The 18,517-nt window shown below is 33.9% G+C and overlaps 1 protein-coding gene across 1 annotated transcript in view; it reads left to right on the forward strand.

The window, feature by feature from the left end:
- The window catches only part of Dscam4 (Down syndrome cell adhesion molecule 4), a 747,456-nt gene extending 730,420 nt beyond the window's left edge, over positions 1-17,036 (forward strand). Inside the window, exons 30-37 of the mRNA XM_089638828.1 lie at positions 1,943-2,099; positions 2,463-2,609; positions 3,226-3,399; positions 4,339-4,508; positions 4,952-5,024; positions 6,262-6,465; positions 7,972-8,176; positions 13,090-17,036. Coding sequence (XP_089494954.1) covers positions 1,943-2,099; positions 2,463-2,609; positions 3,226-3,399; positions 4,339-4,508; positions 4,952-5,024; positions 6,262-6,465; positions 7,972-8,176; positions 13,090-13,243 — 1,284 coding nt within the window. The 3' untranslated portion in view covers positions 13,244-17,036. The remainder of the gene's footprint in view (positions 1-1,942; positions 2,100-2,462; positions 2,610-3,225; positions 3,400-4,338; positions 4,509-4,951; positions 5,025-6,261; positions 6,466-7,971; positions 8,177-13,089) is intronic.
- Positions 17,037-18,517: the final 1,481 nt, after the last annotated feature.

Below are 18,517 nucleotides of genomic sequence, written 5' to 3' on the forward strand. Positions count from 1 at the left end.
TAACTTCACATCTTTTGTTCACGCCATGTTTGTAAGATATGAAAATAGGTAGTTAGGCTAGATTTGTTTTCAATTTTAATGAAACCTAAACTAAGAACCTAAGTACCTATTTTCATATGTCACATCGATAGTAATAATATTCTGTGAATATTCACGATGGCCGCAAAGTGAACACAATGAATTTGTCAAATTTGAATTTTAACAAAATATTTTATAAGGCATTATTTTTCTTCTCCGGTGACTAAAATAGTTATTCCTCGTTGTAATTTAACTGATACAAATGTTGTTTTTTTATAATTTGTGCATAGGATGAAGAACGTATATGGATATTTTCCAAAACTTTAATTATTTCTATATCCTTTCCACAATTGTTTGTAAACTACATAATATGTTCTTACAATAATCGTTAGTTACACAAGAATTAAAAATGATTACATTTAACACTTTTGTTGGTACACAAGCCAGGAATGGAGTTGGAGAGCCAAGCTTCTTTGGTGCCATGACGGATTTTTTATGTGGCTCTCTTATTGGCCTAGATTTTTGCTATGTTTCTGATTATTGTTAACTTAAAGTGGACTTTCTGCAGTATATAGTCCAGATCAGGCAAAGGTCACATCGGTAATGACATCAATTAAAAAACTATTTAACAAATAGAAAAATGTATGTAAAGATTTTGAATGTAATGAGTAATTTTAGATTTATTAAATCAGGGGTGCCACAAGGGTCAATTTTAGGACCAAAATTATACATTATATATGTAATTGCCATGTCTAAACTTTTTAAAATAGCCCGTAGATTTATTTTTGCTGATGATACTGCACTAGTTGTCTCTAATGAAAACCCTGAAATAGCTATTCAAGAATTACAAATTGACTTTAACGAGCTACTTAAATGGTCTCATGATGTAGGATTAATTATTAATGTCAAAAAAACTAAATGCATGTATATAAGATCACCGAGCTTGAAAATATGGAACTTACCTAAAATAACTGCACATAATTTTGATTGTATACATAAAAAAATGGATAATATTTGCTGCTGTGAAAAAATTGATTTTGCAAACGAATATACTTACCTTGGCATAATCGTAGACAATAACTTTAAATGGGACAAAAGTGTGATCAAAATTTGTAACCAGCTCCGATGTTTGGCGAGTAATTTTTATAAATTAATATTTGTATTGCCTCGATGTACTCTCAAACTTATATATCATTCTATGGTCGAATCAATACTTAGATATGGAATTCGAACTTGGGGACACTCGAGTAATATTAATATTAAATACATTCAAAATCTACAAACTGCTATAATTAAAAAAATTGTTAAACCTAGCATTTACAAACAAAGAAACAACTTAAAATTACTGTATGGTTCTGAGGGCCTACTCCCAATTAAAGGGCTTCTCTGGTTTATTATAATTATGGATAATGCGGGAGAAAATGCGTACAAAAAGCCATTGGTGCATAGTCACAAAACAAGATTTACTGAAAAAAAAGGCCTAAAAATTCCACTAATATCAAATAAGTATGGTAGCAGAACACTTGACTATTTGATACCTGTGATTTATAACAAATTTAACGAAAACTTTAACTTGAAAAATAATGAGGAACCTTGCCCTAAACTGACAAAAAAGTGGTTAATAAATGAACAAAACGTTTACCTATCCTAAACATTATATTTGGTATTAATATTTAAACTTAAGCTAATGTGTATTATGTTATAACATTAAATGGTAGAACCTACAGACAAGCTGATTGTCACAGCTTTGTGGGACTACCCATATCTTATATTGTATTAAATGTAATTATATTAAATTTAATAAATAAATAAAAAATAAAAAAAATAAAAAAATGACTCAATGACATCAATCACACCAATGACGGTGATCTTTTGCCAGCAGATATCATCAGTCAATCATCTGTATGTTGTTTGTTGTTTCCAGTGGCGCATGGTGTCTAACACGGTCCAAGCAACCGAGAGGGTGTTCAGTGTTCCCGGACTTTCTCCTACCACACAATACCACCTGAAGATAACGGCTCACAACAACGCCGGCTTTGCCGTGGCACTCTACAATTTCACCACGCACAGTGCAGCTGGCGGTAAAATCAACTTTATATCGTCCTCATAGTGCTCTAAATCTCCGTCATTTTCAACTATGTACACATACTGTAGTTTTAAATAACCATTTCAACAACCATACAGCAAGAGCTATATTATTGACTACTGACCTATTAAATACCAGCACATCCATATTATGTATATATATATATTTAAAAATCATTTCTGTTTATATAACTAGCTATTCTAAGGTAACTACCATAGGGTAGATTATATACTATTTATACTAAAAATGGTTTTACAAAAAACAAGCAAGTTATGATGGAAATTGAATCAAATGGCACACAGTGACAATTTTGGAGCGGTGCTCCAAGAGTTAAGGATGTTATTTACTCTTTTTCTAGTGGGTTTAGTACCAAACCTGGCGCCTCCTGTCTCCCACTCGAGTGATAAACCATTCTACGCAAACCTCCGTGTCATCCTCCCTGTCACACTGTCACTCCTTGTTCTGACTGCTCTGGTGGCGCTTGTCCTCTTGATCCGGAGAAGCAGTAAGTCATTATATTTCACTTACTACTCTAAGACTAAGACTGTTCTACTTTAAAGCATTTGAAGTTCACGTAACAATACAAATGGAAACATTGCTGATGAATACATTGTGGAAACTCGATATAATCAACTCAACTGCTGTAATACGAGCATGTATAATGTGATCATATGTATTAATCCGTCCCGTTTTACGGAACTCTGTCCAGTTGTCCCAACAGAAAGCTTTATGAAGCAAAATGTCCCTTTTTTAGAAAGTGGGCACACAATACATTGTCTCTTGTATCAGTTAGGTTTTCATAGTAAAGCTGCACTTAATAAAAATACACAAATATAGAAAAAAACATGTGCACTTATAAGGTTTTTTTCTTTTCCAGACCTTTAAATCTTATGAGGATGGTTTATTGTAACTGTTTGTCTGTGTGGGATTTCATGACCTAATCCCCAAGTGCCTATTTACTTTCTCTTTTCGAGACGAGTGTGGCGTGGCAAGCAACCAACGAAATCTAGAGATTTACTCATAAATCACGCCCATTCAGCACATTGCAAGGGACTTGCGTCTGCGCCTTCTTTTGCTTCCACTGGCAACACATTGTTTGATATAATTCTCCCAACTTCCAGAAGAACTGAGCAGTGGCTCCTGCGGCTCTCAGGCCGCCATTGGAGACTCACCCTCACTGGCCCGCCTGCAGAACAAGCAGAACAGGGAGGTGCAGCAGGGGGTGGTGGTGGGAGGGGTGGCCAACAGAGGCAGGCAGCCAGCCCCACCCCAGCACTACAAGGGGGAGGGGAATGGTGAGCTATACTTATTCAAATTATTTATATTTGGCAACCAATGCGGAGCTATTGGATATTTTTTTATGTCAGACAATTCAAGGTCTGACAGTTGGTTAGGCCATACAACTCATTTCCCTTATAAATGTGGTGTAAACATTAAACATGGCATAAGTTCGGAATAGTGTGGCTTATTACCATGGCCTTGGGTATAATTAAACAGGTCTTACTCTGATTTTATACCATACCAATGACGGTATATTTAATATTTGACAGGTTAATAGCTGAGTGAACACATATGTCGTGTTGCCACCCTGGCATCGTTGGTTCAGTCCTAGTCCCAGTCAATGAAATTACACTAGCAACATACGCATTTAATGATGATAGTAGGAGGAATTCAAGTATTGTCAGATTTTTCATTACGCGGAAATGTTCGTTGATCTTTCTTTTAAAAAACTGATCGGTAATAATTTTTCAATGTTTATTGAAAGTAATGAGGAAGCAACCTCTTGAACGCCAACGTATCCTTAAGGATACAACATTAAAAATCATTTCTCTGAACATAGGTAACTAGCTTTTCTGGGGAAACTATATATGGTGGATTATTATACTATCTTTGTAAATATATAAACACACTATCTGGTACGACGGTACAATTTACAAAAACATAGATTTGCAAAAAACAAGTAAGTTATGCTGAAAATAGAATCAGATGGAACATGGCAAAAGTTTTTCGGCAACACACCGAGAGTTAAAGGGAGCTAGTGTATTTTAAGTTGTTGGATGTTTTTGTCTCTGACCAGGGATGGCTACAGTTATATGAAAGAGTAATTACAATACATTATGATTTAAAAGTACACTGACAGTGATGCAAGTGTCGAATCCGCGGATCCGCTGACAAGCTTATCCCATTGGGTGTAAGCTATATTCTCATGTTGCATTGTATAACAATGGTTGCAGAATACATGGAGGACATCTGCCCTTACGCCACCTTCCAGCTGAACAAGCCTGCATACAGCGAGAGCAGCTATAGCGGGAATGTATATAGCGGGCCCTATCACTCAGTGCGCGGCTCCTTTGTCTACCACGATGTCAAACCAGGACAGAGCGATAAATTCAAAATGGGACATGTAAGTTGAAGCTATGAATTATTTTCTTTACATACCTTAATTATTTAATTTTTTGACATTGACCTTATAAAAAATGTGGAGATCCAGAAAGAATGCAAGTCAGTGTAATGAGTAAGATAAAGATTGTATGAGGCAAATGTAAAGGCAAAAGAAGTTGGCGATGCCCTAGGAAGACATGCCGCAATCAAGTGAATCAAATAATTGAGTCGGGCCATGGTAAGAGTCAAAATAACAGAAGGGTATGTATCAGACAATGTATTAATGTGAATGGAACAAGTTGAGTGTGCTGAGACTGAGTTGATGGGCGGTGTGATGGTTAGTTAGCTTGTTTATAATAAGAATATTCTTGTATTTATTTTAGAGTAGTAAGTCCTTCTATCCTAATGCGTAGTTCCAGTAATCTTTTCTTTGTTCAGATTAAAATAATGCTTTTACTATTTCAGAGCAAAGAGCCCGAGTACACCAAAGTTAGAAGAAAAGGCAGCAAGCTAAGGGATCCACACTCTGAGAGTCAAGGTAATTAAATACAACTACATATAAGTAAATACAACTACACATAAGTAAATAAAACTACATATAAGTAAATACAACTACATATAAGTAAACATTAGATACCAAGAGAGAAATAACAATTTAAATTCTTACAAAAGGCAGAAATTCTTAACCCCTATGGTGAGGTGGTTAATTTAGAACTGAAAAAAGCAAAAAAAAATTCTTAAGCCTCCATCAATATTCCTTGTGTATTATTTTACAATGAAACTCTGATAGTTTAATTTGACTATTCAGTTATATAACTCCCCCATTGCTTGCATGCTTCAGCTTTTAGTTAGTAAATTATGTTGCTTCACAGTTTTCTATGTGTTGCATTCATAATAAACAGGCAGCTGGTGACTTTTTTTAAGACAAGACAAAAACTTTGGGTATATTTTTTCACATCTTTCATCTTTCTGAGGGAGCTATTCAAATAGCTTGAAGTGTCACAAAACATAGTTTTTTCAGCTTCAATAATAATAATTTATGAATTTTCAATCTCTAGCGCGAAAAAGTCACCAGCAGTCAATCTTCATCAAGTTAAAAATTATGTAATTAATTTTGTACCTGTCTTTCGATCAGGAAAAATCACATTCTCAAAGAATAGTGGAAGAGATAAATATTTTTTTCTAGGAAGAGATATGTTTCTTTGAAATGTGATGAAATAAGATTAATTCTTCCAAACTTCAAAACTTGTTTTGAAAATTTATATTTTCATGTCCAAAATACGTTATAGGCACTGGAGTAGGATTGTTTCATTCGTCGGAAAATTGAAAACAACTATCTATTGATTTAAAGTTGGTATTAAAATTTATTTTTCCAAAATTTCTTCATCTGCAGTGGGTCTCTTTTAAACTTCGTCGATAAATAATCCGGTACCTACTTATCAAAATGTTTGTGTTCCATGTTCAATGCATAACAGCATGTCTGGTGTCCACCCTTCACAAAAACGCTCTGTTGGAGTTACTAGAGATCCGTCTAAAAAGCGTGTGTTTGAGTGTTAACAATCTCAATAGATGTCTTGCATCTCAAAGCTCAAAGCGTGTGTTGGGAAATTTAATTTGTTTTCGAAAATTACAAAAGACCCAGTTGACTGAACTAGGTTGTGTATGTTTAGGTACTTATTGAGAACTTTTCAGCCTGTTGTGTTGTCCAGTCACACCATCAATCATGTCGCTTATTGCGTATCACCGCTTGCTGCCATGTCGCTTTCTGTTTGCAGAGTCGGACAACCTCGGCTCCACGGACTCGGAGGTGAAGAAGATTCTAACTCTGCACCTGCCCATTTCAGAGTACGACACGCGGGACGAGGGCGACGACATGTCTGAGGAGGAGGGCAGCGATGCCTCGGCCACCGGCGAAAGCGGGTACCAGGGCCGGGTCAGGCAACGCCGCCCTGGGGACGCCACCTCCGTCTCCTCACACTGTACGCCGCACTTTGTTTTCAAGCATTATCATTGAGCTATTTGTGCAACAGAGGACCGACAGATTTATGCATACAAGACAAAAATATTTAATGTTTCTACCAATTTATTTTTTTTAAATTTTGGATATATTATACAAAGACCATATATTCTTCATTAATCATTGCCTCATGGGTGATAATCGTGACCCCCACTCTAATTGCTCTGATGAATCAGGCTACTTCAATTATCGCAGATAGCCACGACCACCAATGTTCCGGACGCCTGTGATTTGTTTATCACTCTTGTATTAGTGATATTTTTTTCTGCTCTTTCAATAACACAGTATTTTAAAACCGAAAACTTTGTTGCTGCAAAATTACCCCTTAAAATTAAAGCACTTACAGTACGCAATGCTCAATACTCCAAATGTCGAATTACATAATGAAGTTGTCCGCTACAACGAAATTTTATGTTATTTTCAAATGTATCATATTAATTGGAGTATGCTGATGAAAGAATTATTTAATTATTGGAAAATACCGAATAGTACTAAAGATATAAGCCGTCAAAAGCCGTGGAAAAGTATATGACATCACGGTACATGCAGTACACGGTACGGCAGTACTGGAGCTCTGCCGTTCAAATTATGAATAATTGTACTGCGCGTGATGTCACGAGACACAATTGCATACATTCTACCAATGTTCACTTTGAATTCTCATATCTTTGTCATTTTTTTAAGATGTCGAAAAACTAATTTTACTGTAAGAGGAAGGAAGCAATGTATCATTGTTAACTAAGAAGATAGAACCGTTTCGAGTTTTTCTAAAATTTAACTTTGAAATGCACAATAGATGTTGACATGTTTGAGGTCTGATAACTACAGTGTGAATGAAATTGACTGACACCACAGCATATCTTGCCAGTGTAGATTTGTGAATGTATGTTCGAGGATGATAAAGAGTTTTGGGATTGAAAAGCTTTCATTTTTGACTAGTTGCTTTAAAGTGATCAGTGTACCTAAATGTAATTCTGGAAATCAATTGTTGTGGAAATTGGACGACATCATAGCTAGCCTATTTTAAATTCAACTTCATTAAGTGTATTTTAAATATAACATTGTCGTCCAATGGCATTTTTGACATTTGAAAGGTCCCCATAAAACCGATTTAAGCCATATTCAAGGTCTGTTTCAGTTTTTGAACCGCAGAAAAGCACAATTTTCTTCTTTTTATAAAAAGGGAACTTTTTTAAATGTACAAAATGGCACTGATTGGCAATTTTGATGACAATGTTTCATTTGAATTTCTGTGAAACACCCAAATCTTAGGACAGGCGCGCACGGTTGACTTTTATCCTGGCAACAGTTTTGTCAATGTTTCAAAATCCATTACAGTATATTATAGAGGTGTGCACACATAGAGACGTGACATTAGGGAGACTTTTCATCGATTTTAAAACTTTCAACCAAACATCATTTTCATTTCAACTCACTTTAAGAGATATTTAACGCATGTCAGTTATAGGGGCGAGCGTTGACGTGTCGAGCAGTTCGTCAGAGACGTCCCTAGGTGCAGGCGGTGGCGCCGGCGGAAGGCGGGGCTTTCCCTCGCGCCGGGGCGGGGGAGGAGCCAAGGGAGCTCCGGGGGGCAGTGGGGGGCCCGGGGGAGCGCGGCGCCACGTGCGCTCCAGCTCCGGCTACAGCAGCCACAATGATGAAACCACTTTTAGGTGAGTTACTACTGGTTAAAATTTGTATAATTGCAATGTTTTCCTGGCGCTGAGAGCTCCGTTGTAAGCATTGATTCCATGGAAAAACAAAACAGAACATATTAACCATAGGGCCGGCCCTGAGCCAAACGGCGCTTACCTTGTCAAAACCAGTAGACTCCTAGGGCTTAGGGCCTAGGTAGTAGGTAGTAGGGGTGATTACTGTAATCAATAATATTTAGATTATTTGTATTTTTGTGTAGCGCGGTTTTCATGAAAAATAATCCTAGGGGCGATGTGTTGGATTAGGATGAAACAGAAAATAATAAAATAATGGGTTGGATTATGCAGGGCCGGCCCTATGTGGGTGCAATTGGAGCAGTCCGCTCCGGGCGCCAATTTTCCCAAAACGCTGACAATACCTAATCGATGTGTTGGATTAGGTATTGTCAGCGTTTAAGGAAAATCGGCGCCCGGAGCGGACTGTTCCAATTGCACCCACATAGGGCCGGCCCTGCATAACCCAACCAATTATTTTATTATTTTCTGTTTCATCCGGTTACGGTTTTTGTTACCTGCTTTACGTCATGAGAAAAATGTTACAATGGAGCTATCAGCGGTATGCCTTAAGCAAGGTTTCTGCATGTTTAAGTTAAAGTTTTCATGATATCCAAAGTGTTAAAATCAAATTTGTTCCGATTGCTCTTTCCTCTTTCTCGATTGCTCTTTTTTTCAATCAATCAGTAACTGTTAAAGAAATGTTTAACTTTCTGAAAATATCTAAGTTGTTTCATAATATTTATAATTTATAAAACATACATACATACATAAGAAAATAAGTGTTATGTTCACATTATAAAAGTATGTCATTGTATGTACTAGTAAGATTTCATGTATTTCGTATTTCTTATTTTTTTTCCAGGAACACACAAGTAACTTTAGTTGCAGTGACAGTTGTTGGTGGCTGAAAATCAAAACAATTTCAACAATCGCCTCTGTCGCCTCGTGGGCGCACTTCCGTATTCCATAATGGGTGTTGATGCTCCAAAGCAACATTTTTGTTGCCCACAACTAAAGTTGCTTGTGTGCGCTTGGATATACATAGATACAATAATCCCTCATTATTTGGCAAGTCAGCAGTCTGCTAACTAACATACCCTCTCATTGAAAGAGGAATTACAGAAGGATCCAAAGTTTGCCTGTCTTTATAATAAGTAATTTTAAATATTGTGTAGAAAGGAACTGCATTGAAAATTATTACACATTAACAAATATATATATTCATATACATCAATCATTCCCAAAGTGGTCGATTTCGACCTGGGAGGGATTCATGTCATTGAAAAAAAATTGGGGGTGCGTGAGATGTAAATGGGGGTCCACGAGAGTGGAACTTGCACATTTAAATACCAATAGCAACATGTTGCCCCTATGCCCTCAATGTGAACGTTTGACCAAAACGTGTACGACTTGTATAATTCTGTATTTATAAATATGAATGTCAGAGACAAACACTGTGATGTGATGTATAAGGAAATTTCATTGGGAAATTTTTGCCCGAAATTCATTAAGAGGATACCAAAATATTGTAAGGAATTATTTTTCTCACCCACATGGATTCGAAAAAATATTGTGGGGATTTATTCTTCTCACCCACATGGATTCGAAAAAATATTGTGGGCAATTATTCTTCTCACTCAAATGGATTCGAAAAAATATTGTGGGTAATCCAGTACTGAGCAATCGAGAATACCTCATACAAACTTATTCTTTGACCCGAAATTTAGGGAAATAAAAATTTTGGGCATTCACAAAACTGAAAAACATCGGTATTTGGTATACGGGGCAAAAAAGTTTGGGGATCTCTGATATAGATCAACAAATGCTGTTTCGGGATATCGTCTTTGCGCTTGAAAAATCGGCTTTGTGCCAGATGTCAGCAAAATGTTGTTTTACACTAAAAAATTTCTAAAAAAAAAACAAGAAATCACTCCAAATCTAGGCTATGTTATGTTATGCTTATGTGCATAAGCTTAAGGGTTATCGCAGAATACTCATTCAAACGTTGTTTGTTGACGCATTTGAATAAAAAAATTGAAAGCTTTTTCTTCCCCTTCAAAATTTGGTAAAACTCACATAGCCGGTCTTGCAAGCGCAACCACGATATATAAATTTGATTAAATATAAATATGCGTAGAATTAATAAATCGATATATAAAAACGATTAAATGCATAAGAGAGAACGCCCTGTGATTGGTCGACGGGCTCAGACAGAACTGTAGCCTTAAGGGTCGGTCCGTAAATAAAATAAAATATTGGTTTTTAGGTAAAAGGCATAAAATTTGACTAAAATTCTCGTGGGGAATAAGGGATTAATGTATTTTATTCTATTTGCACTAATGCTATCCGTAATCTCGTGGGTAATAAGGGATTAATGTATTTTATTCTATTTATGCTAATGCTATCCGTAATCTCATGAGTAATAAGGGATTAATGTATTTTATTCTATTTACACTAATGCTATTCGTAATCTCATGAGTAATAAGGAATTAATGTATTTTATTCTATTTGCGCTTATGCTATCCGCAATCTCGTGGGTAATAAGGGATTAATGTATTTTATTCTATTTGCGCTAATGCTATCCGTAATCTCGTGGGTAATAAGGGATTAATGTATTTTATTCTATTTACGCTAATGCTATCCGTAATCTCCTGAGTAATAAGGGATTAATGTATTTTATTCTATTTGCGCTAATGCTATCCGTAATCTCGTGGGTAATAAGGGATTAATGTATTTTATTCTATTTGCGCTAATGCTATCCGGAATCTCGTGGGCAATAAGGGATTAATATATTTTATTCTATTTACACCATGCTATCCGTAATCTCGCTGGGCAATAAGGGATTAATGTATTTTATTATATTTGCGCTAATGCTATCCGTAATCTCGTGGGTAGTAAGGGATTAATGTATTTTATTCTATTTACGCTAATGCTATCCGTAATCTCGTGGGTAATAAGGGATTAATGTATTTTATTCTATTTATGCTAATGCTATCCGTAATCTCATGAGTAATAAGGGATTAATGTATTTTATTCTATTTACACTAATGCTATTCGTAATCTCATGAGTAATAAGGAATTAATGTATTTTATTCTATTTGCGCTTATGCTATCCGCAATCTCGTGGGTAATAAGGGATTAATGTATTTTATTCTATTTGCGCTAATGCTATCCGTAATCTCGTGGGTAATAAGGGATTAATGTATTTTATTCTATTTGCGCTAATGCTATCCGTAATCTCGTGGGTAATAAGGGATTAATGTATTTTATTCTATTTACGCTAATGCTATCCGTAATCTCCTGAGTAATAAGGGATTAATGTATTTTATTCTATTTGCGCTAATGCTATCCGTAATCTCGTGGGTAATAAGGGATTAATGTATTTTATTCTATTTGCGCTAATGCTATCCGGAATCTCGTGGGCAATAAGGGATTAATATATTTTATTCTATTTACACCATGCTATCCGTAATCTCGCTGGGCAATAAGGGATTAATGTATTTTATTATATTTGCGCTAATGCTATCCGTAATCTCGTGGGTAGTAAGGGATTAATGTATTTTATTCTATTTACGCTAATGCTATCCGTAATCTCGTGGGTAATAAGGGATTAATGTATTTTATTCTATTTATGCTAATGCTATCCGTAATCTCATGAGTAATAAGGGATTAATGTATTTTATTCTATTTACACTAATGCTATTCGTAATCTCATGAGTAATAAGGAATTAATGTATTTTATTCTATTTGCGCTTATGCTATCCGCAATCTCGTGGGTAATAAGGGATTAATGTATTTTATTCTATTTGCGCTAATGCTATCCGTAATCTCGTGGGTAATAAGGGATTAATGTATTTTATTCTATTTGCGCTAATGCTATCCGTAATCTCGTGGGTAATAAGGGATTAATGTATTTTATTCTATTTACGCTAATGCTATCCGTAATCTCCTGAGTAATAAGGGATTAATGTATTTTATTCTATTTGCGCTAATGCTATCCGTAATCTCGTGGGTAATAAGGGATTAATGTATTTTATTCTATTTGCGCTAATGCTATCCGGAATCTCGTGGGCAATAAGGGATTAATATATTTTATTCTATTTACACCATGCTATCCGTAATCTCGCTGGGCAATAAGGGATTAATGTATTTTATTATATTTGCGCTAATGCTATCCGTAATCTCGTGGGTAGTAAGGGATTAATGTATTTTATTCTATTTACGCTAATGCTATCCGTAATCTCGTGGGTAATAAGGGATTAATGTATTTTAATTTTGAATCTCACCGCTTTGCCTAGCAATTTTATTTTTAAAATTATATTATTTTTGCATAGAAAATAGATTTTTAGGTTTAGATTCGTAGTTAAATTTGTTTAGAATCATTATTATAACAATGCACTGTATTTATAAAGTATTCTAAATATAAAATAATGGACTGCACACTGCACTCACACTCTTAACACTTATAGACCCGGCACAAAATATTTATTATTCACCAACTTAAATAATGTAGCTACGCTATTTTTCTAAACAGCGGTTAATATTGTTGTTGTTAAAGTATGTGATTATATGTTTTACAAGACATACTATCTGTATAGCACATTGGTTTATAAATTGAAAATAGTGACTGACTAGAGTCTCTTGAGATATGCAGCTACGCACTTCTTCTGATTCCGCTTCCAATGAGAATTATTTAACCATGAAAACATCGCAAACTTTGCAGGTTGAGACCTTTAGCGACATACTCAAACAATACCAAGCAGAGAAAACATTTTTTCCCACACGAATAAATAGGTCAGTAGGTAAACATTTAATTAATACATTATGGCTTAGGGCGACCATGTTACAAGTATGATATTGTTCTGTTGTTGCAGTATCTCCAACTACCCGTCTTTCAACGAGCACATCCACCCGCCCACGCGGTTCTCTGACGACACGGAGTGCGAAACCAACGTCAGTCAGCCGCGCCGCAAGCGGGCTGGCCTGCCCGGGAAGATTTCCCGAGAAACCTTCCAAATCAACGTCTGAACGCGATCCTGTATGACCGCCCTAAAATTGTCAATATTATCACGATAAAGGCTTTTAACAACATTATCGGTGATTTGTCGACTATAGTACGCCCGCAGTCGGTAATGTCGTTTGACAGTTGACATTGACTAAAAGCTGCTTAGTTTATCGAGGCTTTCCGTACCCTAGATAAAGCTGTCGATATGTCATTTGTTTTAAAAAAAAATTACTTGAGGAAAAGAAGTTTCAACGGTGAATAATAAATAATTCATAAAATTCCGTTTTTCAAAACAAGCTCATTTGACTTTGAGGTTTCGAGACGACAAACAACTGACTATGCCACAGATATAATGTGTCAGTGTTGCCATCATATGGTGAATTTTTGACAATGATAAAATTATCGAGCGCTGAATGGACTAGCGATATTGATAAACTAGCGTCGTTAACTTAGTATGTCATATCGAGTCTGCTTAGTTGTCGATATGGCCGTGCCAGGTGCCCTGAGTGAACTTCTACCTAAACCTGATTAAAGAATTTTTTAACTGACCAGATGGAATTTTCAAAACAATGCTACTGCGAGCAATGTTTTAATCTCTCTTTATGTTGTACGCTTCGTTTATGGAAAGGAGAAAGGTTACAACGTAATAACTATCCGCAGTAAGCCTATATCTAGTGTTGCACAGTGGATAATTGATACAGTCAAACCCTGTTAATCAGCTACTTTGAGTATCATTTGGAAATTTGGTATATCACTAATAATAATATGTATTATAGCAACCAAATATTAAAATTCTGATAACATTGGAAAAAAATTAAAACTGCATATGTCTTTGTGTAATCTCTTTTTCATGGTTCCATCATTATTTCCATCGCAGACTGATTGTAAAATACAATGTCAGAGTTTGACGGTATTCAAATATGATTTTTTTTTGGGGTTGTTCATAGAATAATAGTGTTTTCTTTGTTATATAGCGTATTAATCAACCATCATAAAATCTAGGTAAATTGTTTATAAAAACTCAAATAAATCGATGATGTGAAAGTATATATTATCAATCGTCTCTAATCTAGAAATGGGTAATAAATGATTATTGAACTATGAATATGATCTTGTGCCTTGGCGGTCGAAAGAATCAGACAATATCATAATCAGAATCATATTTTAATTTCAGTTGTTACTTTGTCAAAAAATGTACCAAAAATTGTGTAATATTATATTATTATGTGTAGTTCTTATATTCTCAGTCATCTTAAATATTTAGTGCACAAAAAGCTTAAGTGGATGGTTTTCCATACAAAGGCTGTCCGTCTGTCTTATCTGCCCACTTGTGACATCTATGAATTAAATTATAAACTATATTAAGTTTATCTTCAACTATGTTACATAAGCATGAAAGGATAAAACAAGTGCTCACATTTGTACACAGAAATTTACATACATACTTATGTCACAAAAGTGACATAAATATGTTGTGACATAAGTACAGGCTTGTCCTAGTGATGTTAAAAATTCTAACGTAAAAAAGAAACAATAAACTGTGGGGTGCTGAATTTTTCTTGATTGTTGCGATTTTTTTGAAGAAAAAGTTTTATGTTGGTTTTAGTAAAACCTTTTTTATGTACACTCCGTAAAGTTCCAATATCCCGGTACCACTGGAACTATGCCATCCTTAATTTAAGGAATGTTGTAAGGCAGAAGCGATGGAAATGGGAATCACATCTTAGGAAAGAAGAAGATTAGAAAGTACACTATAGATATAGCTATTTCATAATAAAATACATAATTTGACACTATTTTTTAAGCTTAAAAATACCAACAACAAAGCTTTTTCTTTGGTTAAAGCAATGCAAAAAAGGAAATAACATCACAACACTGATATGCGGAACCACTGTCCATTTAAGACTTTAGTTAATTTCGCCCAAAGAATGAAGATTATTTCACAGAAGTGGAAGACATAACGAATTATAACATAGTTGAACTTTATATAAACCATTAGTTTTAGTTCATTAAACGACATATTCTATGACTGATGTACTTAACTACTTTTGTATTTTACTTTTTTAGACAATATTAAATGACTGTTAGGTAAATGAACACTTTTGTATCACAATAGCATTTGAATATCAATAAAATAGAATCATTTCTGACTTGGAACACTTTAAAGCTGTTATAAATAAATAATGTAATTGTCATTTTAATCTGACTCTTGTTACTAATATAAACATAATAATGTGTATATTATTATTCTTCAAATATATCTTGATGAAATCAAATATGTAAATAATTAAATATACTAACAAAAAAACTTAGGAAAATATGATTGTATATGTATGAGATTACGGGCTTCGAGAGTCACTTGTTTAAGTTTTAAGAAAATGTATACATACTGTCCTAGTTTTGGCAGAAAGTTATTTTATCGTCTTTATATGCTACCAAGTTTACATTCTGCATAAAAACTATAATTCTGCCAGAACAGGGATAGTAATATATATATTATGTACATATTTAAAATGTAAAAACCGTTTTAATTGTATCAAGCTCTAATCACTAATCTAATTTAAATGTGAAAATGATGATTCGATTTATAAACAACTTGATACGCGACTGTTTACTTGTTGTTAAAACTTTTTAATGAGGGTGTCGGTGAGAACGTACAGATAAATCGGAATAAAGAGATTCTTGCTTCTGTAGTAGTGTACTGTATAGTAGGACTACTGCGGGGTAAGAGGGGAAGGAGGGTGTTCCAACCGGTTAGAACCACAGTGTGCATAATTACATTAAAATGTGCGCTCTTTGAAATGATTTGCCTGTAGCAACCTACACATCTAGTTTGTTACAATGTTCGACAGTTAGAGCTTAAAGCTCTAATATTATAAGTTATGAATATGATAGTTATAATCTTATGTAAGCGAATTTTAACCAAGTGTGTATGAATTTCAAATACGTAATGTAATAATATATGGGTCGTATTGAATATAGCAATGTTAGAGACGAAGTGGAAAGGAAAGTAGAATGACAATACACGTTTAATGAATTATCATACAAAACTGAGAGAAATTAAACTATATGTTGACGACGAATGTGAATTTTAAAGAAGTGTTATAAAATTTTATTGAAATACACTTTCTCAGATCGCAAGCGTCTGGGGGATATTTTTACATAATATTTTAATAAGTGTTTTATGATAAGTGTCACAAATTAAATAATACCACGCAAAGCATTTGAATCTCACACTGATTTGGATATATTTTTTAAAATTTGTCTAAACATTTTTTGTTTATATTTTTTTTCATTATAAACATTCACTGAATAAATACATCAACCATATACTTATATATACAGATTAATAAGGTAATACATGTGTTTATCGCTCCTTATTTCATAACAGTACGTCTTCCTGAAATGATATTGCTACAGTTCTGCATTGACATATGAAATCGGATTTTACATGCATTTTTTATGCTGTATTTGAAAAACCGAAAATATAAATTCCATGTCACATGCCTAAAACTACCTGAAATAATAGCACCAGTAACATCAGTTTTATTAATTAGTTTGCTTCAATCAAAAACTACAAGTAGTTTTAATTTAGCATTATTAATTAAAGAATTTGCTCAAATCAAAGATATGAATTTATAAAAATAGGAATAAGTTGCTCAGTTACTATCAATAAAATGAAGGTTATAATTTGATTCAAAACAATCCTTTTACACATTTTAAAAATGTTTTTTTTATTTTTTATTTTAATGCAATATTTTTATGGTAATTGTTTCAAAGTTATCATGTAAAAAATATTATGTTCAATCGCTCAATGATAGCTCCTTGTTAATATTATTTAAATTAAATAGAAAATTAAACAAAAAAATCTAGCAGTGAATGTTTTAATTTTTTTACAGAAAATAATGTTTTATAAAATTTAATAAAACTGTGTAAAATAAAATTAGTTTGAAGAACCCAAATCAGTTAAAACTGAAAATCTGTACGAATATCATATTATTATTCTATAAGGTATGCAAAGGATGGATGCCTAAAATAAGCTTATATAAAATATTTGATATTTAAAAATGGTTATCGATAGAATTTGAAAAAATAAAACAATGTTCTTATATAACAATATTATTTGTTACTTGACAATAAAAATAACAAAATATATTTCATTTTTTTCTTACCCCTTGACCCATAAAATTGTATACCATGGGACCAATATTTCCTTCCCCTCGGGTCTCTGGCATATTGTGTCAGAAGGTCGGAGTGAACAAAAACTAAAAGCTGTTTTTAAAAGGTGATGAAATACGCTTTCAAATTTTATCATTTGAAATAAACATAAAATTTTTTAAATATAAATTTTTTTAATGCAAACATAGTTGCTTTAAAAATGGCTCAATTTACGTTTTTTCATCTAAACATTGAACTGAAATTTCATATAATGAAAAACAGACATTTTTTTAGAATTTAGTATTATAAACATTATTTTCACCTCATTTTTTTCATATAAAAATAAATAATAAAAAATTCGCAAAATATCACTTTTTTTTTTCAAATTTTGGTTGGAACCTTGCTTTCACAAAGGTCTACATTTAATTCTTCTGTGGTTAACTTATAAATTTGAACATAAAGTGTGGTGTTTTCTATTTCTAATGCCGCTTAGATCATATTTCCCACCATGACAGTAAGGGAGACAAATATTTCAGTGAGACCATAACTGTTCCCAAAAGAGAACAAGAAGGGAAGAATAGTTTAGAGTTTAAGTCTTCCGGTGCCCTATCATTTTAGAAGTTACTGCCATCAAGGCAATCTTCACCCTGTATTAGTTTTCAGCCCAGAACAACTAAGCGGAACTGTACTCGTAACAGTGACATAAATTTCAAAGCTATCAAGATTATCATTTATTGCATTTGTCACTCCTTAAGATGTGACCATAGCAATATTTGTTGCATTTGTCGCTCCTTAAGATGTGACCATAGAAACATTTGTTGCATTTGTGGCTACTTAAGTTGTGACAATAGCAATATTTTTTGTATTTGTCGCTCCTTAAGATGTGACCATGGCAATATTTGTTGCATTTGTAACTCCTTAAGATATGACCACAGCAATATTTGTTGCATTTGTCGCTTCTTAAGATGTGACCATAGCAATATTTGTTGCATTTGTCGCTCCTTAAGATGTGACCATAGCAAATTTATTGCATTTGTCGCTCATTAAGATATGACCATAGCAATATTTATTGCATTTGTCGCTTCTTAAGATGTGACCATAGCAATATTTGTTGCATTTGTCGCTCCTTAAGATGTGAC

Source organism: Hesperophylax consimilis, chromosome 13 (genome assembly GCF_061612785.1).
Source record: "Hesperophylax consimilis isolate HC1 chromosome 13, BYU_Hcon_1.0, whole genome shotgun sequence".
Taxonomy (NCBI): Eukaryota; Metazoa; Arthropoda; class Insecta; order Trichoptera; family Limnephilidae; genus Hesperophylax; species Hesperophylax consimilis.